General features: G+C 32.8%; 8 protein-coding genes across 8 annotated transcripts; 4 read left to right on the top strand and 4 right to left on the bottom strand. All coding sequences in view use genetic code 12, as the record gives it.

The window, feature by feature from the left end:
- Positions 1-683: 683 nt before the first annotated feature.
- CAALFM_C501470CA (uncharacterized protein) lies at positions 684-2,192 on the top strand (the record flags this gene model as incomplete). Its single annotated transcript, XM_706253.2, has 1 exon — positions 684-2,192. The coding sequence occupies one exon, from the start codon at positions 684-686 to the stop codon at positions 2,190-2,192; it is 1,509 nt and encodes a 502-aa protein (XP_711345.2).
- A 55-nt stretch (positions 2,193-2,247) lies between these two features.
- YBL053 (Ybl053p) lies at positions 2,248-6,039 on the bottom strand (the record flags this gene model as incomplete). Its single annotated transcript, XM_706248.2, has 1 exon — positions 2,248-6,039. One exon carries the CDS (start codon positions 6,037-6,039, stop codon positions 2,248-2,250), a length of 3,792 nt encoding a protein of 1,263 aa, XP_711340.2.
- Positions 6,040-6,236: 197 nt separating this feature from the next.
- On the bottom strand, positions 6,237-7,733 carry PRC2 (Prc2p; the record flags this gene model as incomplete). The annotated part of the gene is made up of 1 exon (XM_706247.1): positions 6,237-7,733. One exon carries the CDS (start codon positions 7,731-7,733, stop codon positions 6,237-6,239), a length of 1,497 nt encoding a protein of 498 aa, XP_711339.1.
- A 483-nt stretch (positions 7,734-8,216) lies between these two features.
- CAALFM_C501440CA (palmitoyltransferase) lies at positions 8,217-9,434 on the top strand (the record flags this gene model as incomplete). Its single annotated transcript, XM_706246.2, has 1 exon — positions 8,217-9,434. The coding sequence occupies one exon, from the start codon at positions 8,217-8,219 to the stop codon at positions 9,432-9,434; it is 1,218 nt and encodes a 405-aa protein (XP_711338.2).
- Positions 9,435-9,584: 150 nt separating this feature from the next.
- On the top strand, positions 9,585-10,967 carry CAALFM_C501430CA (uncharacterized protein; the record flags this gene model as incomplete). Its single annotated transcript, XM_706245.2, has 1 exon — positions 9,585-10,967. The coding sequence occupies one exon, from the start codon at positions 9,585-9,587 to the stop codon at positions 10,965-10,967; it is 1,383 nt and encodes a 460-aa protein (XP_711337.2).
- Positions 10,968-11,788: 821 nt separating this feature from the next.
- Positions 11,789-12,108, bottom strand: CAALFM_C501420WA (uncharacterized protein; the record flags this gene model as incomplete). The annotated part of the gene is made up of 2 exons (XM_019475411.1): positions 11,789-11,997; positions 12,066-12,108. 2 exons carry the CDS (start codon positions 12,106-12,108, stop codon positions 11,789-11,791), a joined length of 252 nt encoding a protein of 83 aa, XP_019330956.1.
- Positions 12,109-12,488: 380 nt separating this feature from the next.
- On the top strand, positions 12,489-15,074 carry CAALFM_C501410CA (uncharacterized protein; the record flags this gene model as incomplete). The annotated part of the gene is made up of 1 exon (XM_706243.2): positions 12,489-15,074. The coding sequence occupies one exon, from the start codon at positions 12,489-12,491 to the stop codon at positions 15,072-15,074; it is 2,586 nt and encodes an 861-aa protein (XP_711335.2).
- A 58-nt stretch (positions 15,075-15,132) lies between these two features.
- Positions 15,133-17,118, bottom strand: SEF2 (Sef2p; the record flags this gene model as incomplete). Its single annotated transcript, XM_706241.2, has 1 exon — positions 15,133-17,118. The coding sequence occupies one exon, from the start codon at positions 17,116-17,118 to the stop codon at positions 15,133-15,135; it is 1,986 nt and encodes a 661-aa protein (XP_711333.2).
- Between the last annotated feature and the right edge of the window lie 303 nt (positions 17,119-17,421).

The following is a 17,421-nucleotide window of genomic DNA, read 5'->3' as shown; positions in this document are numbered from 1 at the left end:
TGGAGGTGTATTTGATAGGTTGTTAACTAGAAATAAAAACTATGTGAAAGAACAAAATGCCAATCACTAAAAAAAATTTAAGATGAGTATGAAATCAAAACTTTACGACATCTTTGCGACATGCACATTATAAGCGACATTTTTATTCAATACCAGAAATAGACAGATTTAGACAGAGTCTATAACAGAGAAATCAACAATTAACTGGTATCTACATTAAGATTAAAAATGGTCTATATCTATTTGTACTATTGTGATGAAAAACAATATATTTGGGAATACTTCTTTTCATTTGACAATTTTTTGTAAAATTTTAGCAATAATTTTGTAACTAAAAATTGTTTTGTCTACAAAAGTAAAATGAAATAGAAATGCTATTACAACCAAACCTAACAACAAACCCTGAGACCTAATTCTATTTATTGTCAATTACATTCACTTACCAATGTTTCTAATTTATGTATCGATTCAATACGTTACACCTCGGCATAAATCAGTGACACAAAACAAAAAAAGACACATAATGATAAATCTTGAAGAATTTTTTTTTTTTTCGCTTCTCCATAATCTCTCAGGCACTTTATTTATTTATCACCTTCTTTTTTTTTTTCATTTTTCAAACCGTGTCAACAAACATAACTATTGACACAATCAGTGATATCTAGACCAATTACCATAAGAAAATGTCTGTACCGAAGACGAAGTCCTCTTCAAATGGTTACACATCTGTACCTCAAGGTGAAAATCAAGCAGATAATCTAAGTAACAGTGAGACCTTGACAAACAACAATCAAGAAAGATCAACGGACGAATATGAATTGCAAACTTTGAATTCTTTGGATTATGAAGTGGAAAATGGCCCTGAAGAACAACAAGAAGAAGAACAGACCGGGTCTTCAACAATGAAAATGGCATTTATGAATATGGCAAACTCAATATTGGGAGCTGGGATCATTGGACAACCTTATGCATTCAGAAATAGTGGGTTAATTGGGGGAATATTGATAATGATACTATTGACAGTGCTAATTGATTGGACATTACGATTAATCATTAAAAACTCAATATTATCACAAACAAAATCTTACCAAGACACTGTAAATTATTGTTTTGGTGTTTGGGGTAAAATTGTTTTATTAGTTTCAATTTGTTCCTTTGCATACGGTGGATGTATGGCATTCTGTGTCATCATTGGCGACACCATTCCTCATGTTTTAAAAGCATTCATCCCGGAGTCAATAACGAGGTCTGATGGTCCATTGGGTTGGTTGTTTGCTAGAAATACCATTATTGTTTTGTTCACCACTTGCATATCCTATCCTTTATCGTTAAACCGAGATATTTCAAAATTAGCAAAAGCATCTGGATTTGCTTTAGTTGGAATGTTCATCATTGTTGTCCTCACTATTTTTAGAGCACCTTTTGTTTCACCTACTATAAAGGGTGAATTGACAATAAAAGAGTGGACTGTCAATGCCAATATTTTCCAAGGGATTTCAGTCATTTCATTTGCATTAGTTTGTCATCATAACACAATGTTCATTTATCAGTCAATGAAAAACCCAAGTTTAGCCAAGTTTTCCAAATTGACACACATATCGTGCCTTGTTTCCATGATTTTTTGTATGATCATGGCCATAAATGGATTAATCAATTTCGGAGACATTACAAAGGGGAACATTCTCAATAATTTCAAAAGTAATGATAATTGGATCAATATTGCCCGATTTTGTTTTGGATTGAATATGTTAACAACTTTCCCATTGGAGATATTTGTTGTTCGTGATGTTTTGAAAGAGATTATATTGGCCAAGAAGGCAAGTGTTGACGGCAGCACTGCAGACTTGGAGTTGAGCTCCAAACAGCATTTCTTCATTACTAGTTTCCTAGTGTTCAGTTCAATGTCAGTGGCATTATTCACTTGTAATTTGGGGATGATTTTAGAATTGGTTGGTGCCACGTCGGCGTCGCTTATGGCCTATATAATACCTCCTTTGTGTTATCTAAAATTGTCATGGAATCAAGTGGACTATAAACTGGCAATGCCTAAAGAAAAGAAAAAGTTTATTATATTCAAGGCAATTCCAAGCATTGCATGTGTATTATTTGGTTTTGCGGTTATGTTTATTTCCTCATTTATGACAATTAAAAATACAAGCTCTGATGGCGGAGACCATTGTGTAATAGATTAAGACGTTTAGATTAAAAACTACATTTAATACATATCTGGCATAGACTTAAAAAAAACTATTCTTCTTCGTCATCACTGATGACTAATCGTTTTCTCTTGGGTTGGACATGCAGTATTTCTTCTGGGTCTTCAACAAATGATCTTTTCGTAGTTTCAGTTTCTGATTCCATATCAGAAGTATTTGAAGTGTTATCTGATAAATCTTGTTGGGTATCAACTTCACCTGATTCAAAAATTGTACGATCAGCTTCTTCATTTACTGGAGCAGAGTTTCTACTTTCCTCTTCCACCTCATCATCGTTGTCACTTTCTTCAACAAATAACCCGACTTCTTTCACAGCTTTTGCCACAGTAGAAGCAACTTTATTGTTTCCTCCAGTTTCCAAATTCTTCCAAACTTTTTGAATTTCCTTCAATTGTTCCGAAGTAGCAATACCACCCATGTCATTCAATAAATTCCTCATTTTTTCTTCTCTTTCAAAAAAGGCTTTATCTTTTTCATCATCAGATTCATCATCCGAATCATGGACAAACTCGGCAGATTTGACGACATGTTGTGAATCATCATCATCCAAAAGATCTTTAGGTATTCTTCTACGTTTAAGACCACGTACTTTCTTAGGTTCAGGGCGTTTCTTTTCTTTAGATTTCTTTCTTGCTTTCCCTTTCGTACCATTACGTTCTTTTGAATTAACTCTAGAACCATTACTCAGTAATTGTCTTTCTAATTCCTCCAAGTGATCCAATTCAGAAACATGATTTCGGTTAGAGTTTGGATTAGCCTCGGTTTCAAATGCAATAGAATCATCATTAAAATCATACTCTTGATCATTTTCGTTATACTGGTCCTCATCATAACCTGCTTCTCTTGTACGTACAAAATAAGAAGGCACCTTATCATCTTCAAATATCACAGGTTGAGAAGAGTCCCATTTTTTAATCAATTCGGTAACTTTTGTCAAATGTTCCATATCAACGGTAGTTGCCAACTCTGGCACTTCTTCCATAGTATAAGGCAAATCAAATCCAATTATACGTAACAAGAAACGCAAATACCCATTGTTAATGAATAAACGACGTTGCTGATTAGATGCATTCAATTCTGCAATGGAATCTGAATTTAAAATCCTATCATTTATTATTCTCTCCAATTCCTGTATCAACCATTTGAGTAACGATTGCTTCTCTTGAACATGCAACTGACTCACCAAGATTTTAATTTGATCATCTAAACCAAAATCACGTACAAATTCCAAATCTTTAGCTAATCTTGGAGAACGTGATGTTGATGTCGTTTCTTCCTTCTCATATACTTCTCCTGTAGCTAGATAAACCTTACACTCGTTATCTTCAAATCGAGGAAATAATACTTCAATGGGCATGGGGAATCTTTCAAATGCAGTCTTGAATTTTTTCATAAAATAATAAATAAATTCTTCAACTTGTAAACGTAGACTACTTCCTCGTTGCAAATAATTTCTCAACTTTTGTAACAATTGCATGAAATCCAATCTATACAACCCAGTGAAATCTTTTCTTACCACAAATAATCGATGAAAATATGAAAGACACGTTTTGATTTCTTGGTTTGATAAATCTTCATATCTTGATAAGTAGTTGATATATGTAGATACAATCGCTTGATGGAAAAACCTTGCTTCTGTTTTCTTGAAATCTAATTTACGTTCTTGAGTTATTTCTTTGGCACTCGATTGGTCTAATTCTTCATCTGATGCATAGATCACATCTCTTAACCTATCTTCAGTAGACTTATCCAAATTGTTCACCCGCTTACGGTTTCTCTTACTTTGTTTACGTTTTGATTGAATATACAAATGAACATCTTCATTGGCAAAAGTTTCAAAAGCCTTTAATAAAATATGAACAACAGAAACCGAGACTCTAAGATAATCTGGAGAATGTTTGGCCGCAGTCTGAGGTATTTGAACAATAATACTCAAAAAATCATTAAATGAAAATAGCTTTCTAATAATACCTTCTGCCAACTCTCGATCAATTTCATGCTGTGAGATTTCATCGCCTTCGCCTGTCTGGTTAGTGATTTCCTTACCAAACACTGAATTGGAAATTTGTAACAACTCCTTGAAACATATCATTGCCACATGCAAAGAATTCCATTTTTTCACAGAAAACGAATCTCTGAAATATCCAATGATCAAAATAAAATTGACTTCACTCAATGCAGCACCCACTGATCCATAATTCAACTCCTTGTTTTCTGAGTCCAACCCAATTCTTTCTCTTTGGTAACTTAAAAACCATGAAATAGTGAAAAAATAACTAGCAAGTGTAAGCTCATCTACCATATTCAAATCAGTTTGACTGGTTAATCTTGATCCCATACACTCAATCAAATTATTGAAACACCCCCCTGATAAAAATTGTTCCACAAAATTGTACAAAATGTCTTGTCCAGTTAAATTAAGATAAACAGGAGTGGAAGTATTGACGTATTCATCGGAATCATACTTGAAATAGGTTCTATCTTTCCATTTCTTAGACTTGTCCAATTTAGCTAAAGAACTATCAGTGTTGATTAATGCTTCTTGTCCTGATACGACAAAAGAATTCGAGTCGGCTGATCGGATAGAAAGTAAGGATCCAAATCGACCATGTCTAGAAGCTATATTTTGTGTTTGAATTTTCTTTTTCTTGGACTCGGTGGCCAACAAATCTTGCAATTGCATTCCAACAGTAGTCGTCACTGGTTGCAATGGCTGTGAGGCATTGATGGCATCAGGAACCGTATTTTGAGAAGGCGCAGCAACAGGTGTAGATCCCAAATTCTTTTTCACCAAAACTTCAGATGCTGATAACCCCTTTATTATTAGATAAATGCTTTCCAAACATATTTCGCCAAACATGTCTCTATCAAATTCAGTTCCGAGCGATCCTGATATGGTTAAAAGCAACATCAATACCTTGTTTTTCTTGAATACAGACAATACGTTATTGATCGATATATCGTCTTGTGTGACACCGAGTGGTAAATCAGATGCAGTTACACTAGCACCTTTACGTGACTTGTTAGATATCGACAAGTTTGCAGGTTCAATAGCTAATAAATTTCTTATGAGGTACAAAACTAGTTTCAAAATTTGGTTGTCCCTAGGCTCACGGTCTATCCTCGACTTTGCTATAGTTGGCAAAACTAATCTAATAGCAGCTTTTAATAGTTGTCCATTATTAAACATTAATATTTGTTTCTTATAAGATACATGCACTTTTTTAATTTCGGAATAAAGTAATTTTTGGCTCTCAGATAAATCTTTACCAAACTCAACAGGCCATGTTAATAGTACTAACAATTCAAGACACGCCAACATCGTTTTCTCAGTGGTAGTTTTGTTTTTAATGATCTCTTTCTTTTGCATTTTATCTTCCCATTGACACATAATCACAATTAAATCATTTGTCACTAATCCACTTTCAGCACATGCCAAGGCAACCTCATAATTGTTTTTCTTTTCATCAACAGCTCTTATCCAGCGTTTAATATCTTTAAGACACGCAAGTGCATCATGGCCCAATTTATAAGGCGGTGGTTGAATATCTGAAGTGTGGTCAGGACCACCAAGGGCTGATACTAAAACAGAAATATGCGCTTTTAATAATTTCTGGGCTTGTGTCTCATTTGGTTTTAAAGTTGTAGTCAAAGTTCTTATTCTATCTTCTTCAGGTTCTTCAATTTCCTCAACTTCTATTTGGCCTGGGGTTGGTTTTGATTTTTCTTGTTCAACTTCATTATCACTGTATTCAATAAAATCGTCAAATTCATCTGCTTCATAATAGTTATCTATGTCTGATCCTGATTCATAATCACTCATTTTGTACAATGCTAGGATATGATGATGGAAAGTCGAGTGTGTTGTAAGATTTTTTTTTAACCCACAGAAATAAACAACGCGTTGAAAAAAAAAAAGACGAAAAAAAAATAGACGTGTAATGTTGTTTTGCAACACAAGTAAATTTAACTACAACACCACTACTAAATCATATTCAACTAAACATACCAGAGGGTGTCTTAAAATTTAAAATCACCACGAACCCATCTATTTACCATGTCTAAGGAATTCTCAGGCTGGTCCATAGGTACCATATGACCAGATTCATAAATACGTAAATAAGTAAAGTGGTCATGATTTTTCACTTCACCAGCCAACTTGCCATCAGCGGTGTACCAGGGTTTAAACTCAGTTTTTTCAAATTGATCATGTCCGGTATAATTCAATTTATTGACCCAAGCCAAGTTTCCCAACCAATCACATACTAAATCTTTATCACCAACATATATCAAAACTGGAATACCATCATCTAACAAATCAGCAACATAAGTATGATATGGCCTCATAAAATCAGAAACAAATCTGGATCCAACATTAGAGGAACACATTGTGTAAGTCTTTTCAACCCCTAAAGCTTCTTGAACCGATTGTAAGTTAAAGTAGTCGTTAAGATAATCTATTTGATCATAACACAATGAGTTGTTACCACATTTGACACGTGAATCATAAGGATTCAAATCACCTGTGTCTGGAGTTTTTGGAGAGGCCAATGCAGCAATAAAACAAGTTAAAGCATTTGGGTTCTTGTAACATAATTCTCCATAAGGTACAAATTTCTCGTATTTCTCAGGGTATTCTGTACATTCCTTGTCTGTGTAAATCTTTCCAATTCCACCTTGACCACATCCCATATTACTCTTTTCACCCAATTGTACTACTGGATCAGTCACACCGTTACCAATCAATATTGAGTTTAATGGAATATCAGCTTTATGAACAGCATTAGCGAAACTAGGAACATAATGGCCAGCGTATGACTCACCCGAAATATGCAAGTCCAAATCGACATACTCGGGAAATCTTTCATAAAACAATTTGATAAATTCAACAAAGTCCTGTGAAGCTTGGTCGGAGGTGATAGGAATGTTACCACCATATGAAAACCCGACATTTGCTGGTTGATCTAAAAACAAAACAGAAGCATTAGAATTCCAGGCATGTGGGTTATACTCAGGCTGTAAAGTGGCATTTATAATTGATGGACCCAACTCTAATGCCAATCCACATAAACTGGAACATCCAGGACCACCATTAAGCCAAATAACTAAAGGATCATTTTTGGGGTCATTTCTACTTTCAAAAAACCAGAAAAAGTAGTTTTTATCTTTATCATTGACATTGAAATAACCAGTATATTGTTTAACCGTGTCAAACCCTAACAATTCAGGGGATGCCTTGGATACTTCAATACTGTAAGTTGATTCAGATTTATCCTGGGAGGCTAATGAATACTGAAATTGTGACTTGAATTGGTTAAATTCTTTCAAAATAGTTTCTAAACCGTTTTGCCGTTGATAATTAATCCATATTCTCTCCATATCAAGAATCTGTGTCTGAGAAACTTTACCAGCAAGTTCATCTTTTAATTGTTGCAATGGAGACAAAGAAAAGGGAGTTTGCGAAGGCAACGCCAAAACAACTGTAATGACAGTATACAATAGTAATAAAGCTTTCATGTTTCGAGTACAATTGTGTAGGTAAGAAAAGAAAGTTAAAGCAAGGAGGAGCAAAATATTAGATAAAGTTGTGAGGATAAATGATTGCGGAATTTTGATAAGTTATCTCCGTACGGCCCCAAAAAAAACCTATCCCCCCTAAAATAATTGTGGAGTGGAGTTTACGAAAAGGCATTCTCTTTGAAAATTGTTTACAAATATGGATTCATCTGTTGACGATAGTATGAAGACACATGGAACTGGGAACACAAACTTCTATAATTTAGTGAATCGTGTATTATATTTTAGTAGCATAGCCTTGTATTGACGAATATTTTTTTGAAATCAGGGACGAGAGCAAAGAACAAATGTTTACACTTTTTCTTGAATTATCATCAACCTAGTACTTGCACCCAACATAAGGTGAAAAAGCAAAAGAAAGAACAACAATCATTAAACAACCCTATATCACAAATAATATTTGTTCTTAAATAATGGAAACTCATGATTTGGAGGAAAGAATATTTGAAAAAAAACTATATCAAACTACTAGTTCCCATATGTGTTGTTCTTGTCCTTGCATATTTGAACTATGCTATTAATTATGCAGTTGGATATAAACTAGTATATGTACATCATTCACATGCTGTTGCAATTATCCTTTGGGTGTTATTGGGTTTCTTTCAATTGGAGTTATTAGTTTACTGGGTATTAATATTCCTTGTTGGACCAGGGAAATCACCAGTATTCCCACCTATCGACCTTTACAGTGAAAATAATAAAGGTTTAATTCCCTTACCTGATTTATTTTTCTGTGATGAAAAAGGTTTTCCATATTATTGTTCAAACTCCAACTCCATAAAACTAGAAAGAAGTTTTTTTTCAAAAGATGTTGGATACAATGTGATCAAGTTTGATCATTACTGTATATGGATTGGACAACCTATTGGACAGGATAATTATCTATTTTTCATGAAATTTATGATGGGTTTTCTTGCATTTTTCATTATTGTGCTAATATACTGTGCAAGGTTTACCAGAGAATCTATTCAACAGGGTGAAATTGATCATAATTTTATTGTATTGTTTGTTATGAGTGGGTTCTGGATCATTATGATAGGGTGCTTATTCGGTATTCACTTGCGGTACGTTAGTATAAATATGACTACATTAGATGAAATTACGATAAACCAGAGGAAACGGTATAATCGATGGAAAGATGCCAGAAAGAACCCTAATATGCCCAGCTGGATGAAAACAAAAAACCCACCTAGAAAAGAAACAGGAAGAAAATATGTTAATGTCAAGCACAAAACCGGTAGAGCTATAGTCAGGTATTATATTGATGAAAGACCCTTTGATATGGGATTTAGAAGGAACTGGATCAATTTGGTTTTCAACGGCAACAGAAATCACGGGAAAGACGATGAATTTTATACTTTATGGAGATTAGCTGCTGCTTTTGTTGTTTTTATTATTCCTTTTATTGACATACCGTTTTCTTTTAGAGGTAAACTACAAGTAAAGGATGATGTGGAACAGGAACTTCACGAACAAGAAAACCTACTAGCAAAATACACAGTGTATTCAAGTGTTGTTAATGACAAATTCATGAACATGATAGATGAAAAGTTGAAGAAAAACAGTTATTCTGCACCTGGCTATTTGGTGGAAACTACTCCTCAGAACAACCAATCCACAATAGATAAAGATAGCATATAGAAGTTTGTAGAAAAATATCACCAAATTTGTAATCTTCCTTCTCCATCTCTTCGCATTTGTAGGGGGGGAAAAAAAGAGGAGTAAATTGATACAATGAAAAATAAATAATGAACTTTACTTTTATTAAACATTATTAAGACACTACACATAATGGATTTCATAGGAGAGATTATAGAGCATGAGACAGAGGCACCTAAAGAACCAACCCCAAAACCCACAATTGGTGGATTCCCCGAACTTAAAAAATTAAAAGAAAAGAAAGTCTCAAGATGGAGGCAAAAGCAACAACAGGAACAGAGCACAACTTCCCCAAAAACTACTGAAATCCGTTCAGAGGCTTCCAAAATTCACCAAGAAAATATCGAGAAGATGGCTCAAATGTCAGAGGAAGAGATTTTGCAAGAGCGTGAGGAGTTACTAAAGGGTTTAGATCCTAAATTAATTGAAAGTTTGATTGGTAGATCCAAGAAAAGGGAAGCAACAGACCATGAACACAATGGACATGCTCATGAACATGCAGAGGGATACCATGGATGGATTGGATCAATGAAAACTTCTGAAGGATTAACAGATTTATCTCAATTAGATAAGGAAGATGTGGACCGTGCATTGGGTATAAGTTCATTATCCTTATCTGAACCTGAGGGTGGCAGTAATACGAAAAAAGTCGCTTTCGACGATAATATCAAGACGGTTAAATTTGAAGATTTGGATGATGGAATTGAATTGGATCCAAATGGATGGGAGGACGTTACTGATGTCAATGAATTAGTTCCTAATAATGATCACATTGCACCTGACGATTACCAGATTAATCCTGATAGCGATGAAGAAGGATTGAATAATACTGTTCATTTTACAAAACCCAAACAGCCAGATTTGGATATAAATGATCCCGATTTCTTTGATAAGCTACATGAGAAATACTATCCTGATTTGCCTAAAGAAACAGAAAAGTTGTCATGGATGACACAGCCAATGCCAAAACAATTGTCTACCGTTTATGAATCAATATCTGATATGAGATTTGACTTTAAAGGAGATTTAATTGAATTGGGTCCAGAGGGAGAAGAACCAAAAGATAGTTCATCCGAAATACCTACTTATATGGGACTTCATCATCATTCGGAGAACCCACATATGGCAGGTTATACATTGGGTGAGTTGGCACATTTAGCCAGATCGACTTTAGCTGGACAAAGATGCTTGAGCATTCAAACATTAGGGAGAATCTTACATAAATTGGGATTACATAAATACAGTATACTACCAAAAACAGACTCAGATGATCAGAGTTTTACAGATGAAATCAAACAACTATCACTTGACTTTGAAGATATGATGTGGGACTTGATAGACCAATTACGAATCATTGAAACAATAACAGAGGCAGCTGATGAAAAAAAGACCAGAAACTTATCTGTCAGAAATTATGCAATAGAGGCATTGTGGTTATATAGAACTGGAGGTGGAAGACCAGAGATAACTAAACAAACCGAAGAGGATTTGATAGCACAAGCAGTTCAGAAATAAATAGAAATGTACGTACAGGCAGTAGCTATGAGATGGTAGTTTAAAATATTTCATAGCCTTAATAATTAAACAGTCAAACCAACGAAATAAGACAACTCCAAAGCAGGCAAAAAATAGAAAGAAAATTTCCTTTAAAGCTAGCAAGAATGGTCTCAGAACGAGATACTCTCAACTATAAACTTCAAAAGAATGGATTCCAACTATTTGTTATTGCCACCCGGGACAAATCATATACAAAGTGAGACAAAATTATGAAAAGTAAAACAAATGACAAGAACTGCCATTGCAACTTTCAAGATCTCTAGGACAAACTGAATCAATTCCTATTGTAAATTTTCAGAACGAAAACTTACCGAATTGCAGCAAATATATCCCTGTAAACAATTTGACAAACGTTGCTTATAAGATATTGGATTTACAGACTATAGCCTGTACGTGTGAGTCTTGATTTCCGCACATTGACACATTGAACCGATGTCTCAAATGAATGATAAGTTCATAAATATAACTTGTATCGGACAACTTAAGTTAATGCGTTATTAAATCATACACGGGGAAGTTTCTCCAATTCCTTTGGAAAATGAAATCAATAAACATATACGTATATTTGTTTTGGCTGTTTATAGTATAAAGAATGAACCAGAAAGAAAAGTTGAAATGTGAAAAATTTTTTTGTTTGATACTTTTTTTTCCCTCTTTGTCTGTCTGTTCTCATTTTAACCGGAAATATGATAATGGGTGTATACTTTACCTCTCCCCACGATGAAGCTTAACCCTTGTAAGTCCTTTTCTTGTAAGACAAATCCACAACAATATAATAATCAAGTTGATGTTGTAGCACCATAATCGTCACTTCTATTATTGTGTCCATCACCACCTAAAGCCGCATAAGTTGCTCTGTATGGATAGACCAGAATGATATAGTAGGAATGCAACAATCCAGGAAGGAACCCCAAAAGACATAACAAAATGTTGATCCAAAAATCAGCAGAGAAAAATCCTCTCTTAATTAATACAGGTACAGGTGGCACTATATTGAAAGTTAGTAGAAGGTTCAAAATTGTGAAGGTGTAAACCCTCAGGCAAACCCTAACATACAGAAAAATCCCACAAACACAAGAAACCAATCGTGACCGTCCATTGTAATACTGTTTTAATACTACTGAATAGAATACCAAGAAGTAGTCAAAAATAAATTGAATGAAGAATATATAACCTCTTAAATAAAGTTTCAATAAAGAACAACTGATAAATTTGAAAATTGAGATAATGAACTTCTTGCCCCCTAAATTATGTATCATTCACAACTGTAATCAGAAATCTCGATTAAACACAGCAATCATGCTCTGTATGCAGGTATAATACAAAAATGTCGCGAAACCAGATCAAAAGTTAATTTGTACGACAATGTACTCACGAACCAAGTTGAAAGGGAAAAAAATTGGAAAATATATTAGGTGGATGGTTGTAATAATATTGCAACACGTTGAACCATAAACCTAACCAATAGACAGATTCACGATGCTTTCAATATTGTGGCTATTTGTGAGCTATTTTCTATGTTTTTCAAATGCAGTAATGATTGACGATGCATTTGGTTCAAGAGAATCGATTAATTACCTATATGGAGGGTCCTTGAACAACATTCATTTGTTGAAAAATAATATACTTGTTGGCACCAACACTTACAATCAACTACTCGGAATTGATGTTTTAAATCACGATTCAATTAAATGGAAGATTAATATAAATGAGTTAGAAAAAAGTAATGTGATATCGACTGGTAGTCATATCTATGTATATGGATCTAGTCAAGATATTTACCAAATTGATAATCTTGGTAATTTAGAAATCATTGAGTTAGGATCTATTCCTAAAAGTTTGCACGATGGGAAATATGGATTGTTTATTATTGATTCAGAGAATGTACTTAAATATTACAATGGAGAATTTCATACAATCGATGACAATGCTTCTTCTATCAGAGTTGATCAAAACAAAGGGTACATATATCTTCTAGTTAATGATAAAAAATTGATTAAACTTTCCAAAACCGGACAAGTTGTATTTACTACTGAAATTGAAGTTGGATCAATAAAGGAATTCAATAAGGGAATTCTCCTAACTGGGAATGATCAAATATTCAAATTTGATGAACACGATAAAATATTTAAAAGAATTGAAAATGATTCATTTAAAAACTTGGTAATTGTTGACAATAATTTATTGTATGCCACATTGAATGATGCTGTGCAGTTGATCCACGTTACTAAGAATCAAAAGACTGAATTACTTGAAGTTATCAAACTCAAACCAAATGCAAAAGTCGAGTTATTTACTACTCCCTTGAATGCTTTTCTTGTTGTGTCCTATCAAAACTTGAAACAGGTTCATGACTTGACAGATCTTCTTGATACCAAAGATGCAAAAAGTATCAAACAGCTTATTCTCAAACTGTCATTGGATTTCCCACACCTGCTTGTTTCTATAAACAAAGATCAATTGAATCTTTTGTTGATCAATGACCAATTGGTTGGAGAAGTATACAGTTTATTTGATGGTTCTAAAGTAGAGTCTATTTATCCACAGTTCCATCAATACTCCTCAAAGGCTAACAAATACATTATTGTTGATGAACCCGAATCAGAGAGCATCAAACATGAACTTGAACTGATTCTTCATGAAGGTGATGGTGTATATGTTTTAACAAATTGGATTCGTAGAGTTACAAGACACTTGGCTGAGCTTGGCAAATTTATTTCGTCATTTAACTATAAAAATTTGTTTACTTCAAATGAATCAATTGGATTTGTCAAATTAATTGTGTTTTATGATGAAGAATACAAAAAGTTTGTTGCTGTAAAATCAAATAACTTTGAAATTTCTTGGGAATTACCAATTGAAGGGGATTTTATTACATTGCGTCAAATTAGAAATGGGAACATTATTGGAATCTTCAAATCAACAATCATAGAAATTAACACTGCTGATGGATTAATCGTTAACAAAACCTCAAACGATTCTGGATTTTTTGATGTATTTGATGTGAAAGGTGTTTTGGGATTTGAAAACAAACACGGATTCCAATTATCAGCACCAGTTGATACAAATACATTTTTCAAGAAAGTTATTAGCAGTGATGAAGTTGCTGGATTTGTTATTCCAGCAGGTTCCTTAGATTCTAAAAAGACATGGTCTTTCAAACTTGACGAAAACATTGTTTCTTGCAAAAATATACCTGCAGATTCTACTACTTCTTCTTTGGGGATTCCATTAGCTGATAAATCGGTATTGTATAAATACTTGAATCCAAACACCATTTCATTGTTGACTTTTGGAAAATCATTAAAGTTTCATTTGATAGATGGAATCACGGGGAACTTGTTATATTCTTATACTCATGATACTTCAGAAACCGTGGATCTTGATTCGATAAGTCTTGTTATGGATGATAATTGGATTGTGTATTCTTATTTCACCAGTGAACCAAGACTTGAACAGAGAATAAATGTTGTTGATTTATTTGACGCTCAATTTTCATCTGATGCTTCTGGGATCGCCTCGCTGAAAACAATCGATAAAGTATCCACTAAGTCATTTATTTATCCAGAACGTATTGTACAATTGCAATCAACTAGATCTTTATATGGTATTACCCTCAAATCTATAGTTGCACTCACCGAACTGGGAAGTTTGATTGAAATTCCTAAATTCATTTTGAATAGTAGAAGACCAGAACATGAAGTTAAAGCTGCTGATTATGGTAATGATTTTAACATGGTACCTTATGATCCAATAATTGCTAAAACAACATTCCAAGTTTTGAATCATAAATATCAATTAAACAGCGGTAATGATGCTGGTGCTAAAGGGTCCATACTTGTGAAACCGACATTATTTGAATCAACATCAGTGATTTGTTATTTTAATAATGAAAATCAATTTTGTAGTGTGATTCAACCTTCATCGTCATTTGATTTATTGAATAAAGGTTTTGATAAAATCAAATTGCTGATTACTATTGTGGTATTATTTGCTGGATTTATTATTTCAAAACCATTTGTGTTTAACAAGATATTAAATGCTCAATGGATAGATAGAAAATAGGAAAACTGTAGATTAGTTCTTTTTTTTTTCATTAAACTATATAGCTATTTTTGTTTTTTCAGAATATAGATTCATTAGATTTCAAATATTCAATGACATGGGGATTATAAAATGATAAATTAGGTTCTTGATATTGTTGATTTTCTAGCGTTTGTGTAGAATTTCTTTGATTTTTATAGATCAACCATATTAACTCATAATTTAAACTACCAACAAGATAATTCTTCATTTTATCAATCAAGAAGAAAGAGTTTCCTTGATTTCCTAATATAAACATATTATCCAATTGATTGAATTTTTCAATAATTTTCCAAATCTTGATATTCACAAACTTCCAATTATTATCTTTAAATAGGAGTTTAAACAATTTAGCAAATCCATTATTTTTAATAATCTTATAATCTTCAACAGTATTCAACACAGGAGATTTAAAAATTCTTAATAATGTCAAAATAGTTAATTCTATAGGGAATTTATAAAATATTGGCATTTGTTGTAAATTGAAATTAGGTATTGAATCAATTAATTCTATGATTTGGAAACAAACTTTCAACAATTTACTTAAATAAATTTGATATTCTGTGAATGATATTTCCGAATATGACATTGAGTAAATGAAAAGTTGTAATTTGGAATAATATATAGAAATATCAATTAAATCTTTATGAATAGAATCAATATTTTCCAATTTTAATTTATTTAAATCATTGATAATAATTTCAAACATATTAAAATTGATTAATTTAGAAGTATTAGCTTGATTAGGTAATAGCAAGATCGATTCATTTGAATCACCAATTAGATTGTTCATGTTTTCATTTAGTTTAGATTGAATCATGGATATCTTCAACATGCAATTAATATATTGATCAGGTTCATCAAATTCATCCATTTTATAGATATCAATGTTTGATGCTTTATTGATTATATAATCTTGAGTGAACCCATTATAGTTATTATTGGAAATACCTAAATTAATCATCCAATAATTTGAAACCACATTAACAAATTTATAAATTCTTTCCCTAATTAAATTATTGGAATTGATTTCTTGTGATAAATTCATTTTTGTTTTATGACTAAATTCATTAATGAATTCCAACTTGTGTAACCCAAATTGATATGATAATGATTTCATTGTCGATATGAATTTGACGGATATATTGTCTTCAATATTGTTTTTATAATTTGGTAGTGGCCATGTTGTCAAAATCAATAATGATGAAATTACATATACTGACCTTGGAGTATTTAGCCAACATTTTTTAACAACAAGATATTTAACATGTTCAGCCAAGCATTGGTATTCATGATACATTTGTTTTTGATTCAAAAGTGACGTCAACATAATACACCAAAATAACAATTCATTCTCTTTATGAAACGCCACCAAATCTAAACTTGTAAAGAATTCATGTGGGAAAATAGGTAGATAATGATTGAAATTGTTTTCATAATTGGTGAAATGTTTTAATGCTTGTTTATGGGTAAGGGTAACCGCTTTAAATTGTTTGTTACATGCTATAATGAATTTTGAATTACTGGCAGGACTTTCAAAATCAGCTTTGGAAGGGAAAACTTCTGGTGAAAGAGCAGGTGTAGATATACATGACTGTATTTCAGCTACTGGTGGGGTATATACTTTGGGGCTATCCAATTTTGGTGGTTCTGGTATTGATGTGGTAGTTGAATTTATATCATCATCAAAGTTTTCCAACAGTTTACCTCTTTGAATCAACAATTCAACCATTTGGTTTCTTCTATTGATGATGTTATCCAAAACTTCTTTTAAATCGGTCACTTGAACAGATAACCTTTCTACAACATCCAATGAAGTTATTTTGCCACCAGTTTTCGATATGGTTTCCAATGTGCAATCCAAATTTCTTTTGAAACAATGTGAACATGGATAAGGGTTGGTATCTTGTGCATCACATTTGGTTTTATGACGTCGACATCTGGTACATGTTTTTAGTATTCTGCCACCTTTAGGCGGTTGTGGTATTATTAATTTCAAACGATTCTTAACTGGTATAGTGGTCATGATCATAGTTGAGCTGTCTTGTATAAGTCTTTGTTGGTGGGTTGAATAAAAATGTGTATGTATATTTGTGTGTGTAAAAATGTAAACTAACACAGGAAAATTAGTGAAGTAGTGAATAATAAAATTTATAAGGAAGTATAATATCACCTTATATATAGAAAGGTAAAAAGCAAAAAAAAAAGGCAAAGGAAAATGTGTCAAATTTAAACATGCATTTCAAGAGGAAACTTCTGCTAAAAATACAAGTCAGCCGATCACTCTCGGTAAAGGTTTCTATCTAATTTGTAACTTTCATACATATTA

This window comes from Candida albicans, chromosome 5, assembly GCF_000182965.3.
Source record: "Candida albicans SC5314 chromosome 5, complete sequence".
Taxonomy (NCBI): Eukaryota; Fungi; Ascomycota; class Pichiomycetes; order Serinales; family Debaryomycetaceae; genus Candida; species Candida albicans.
This window is presented reverse-complemented; position numbering and strand designations above follow the sequence as displayed.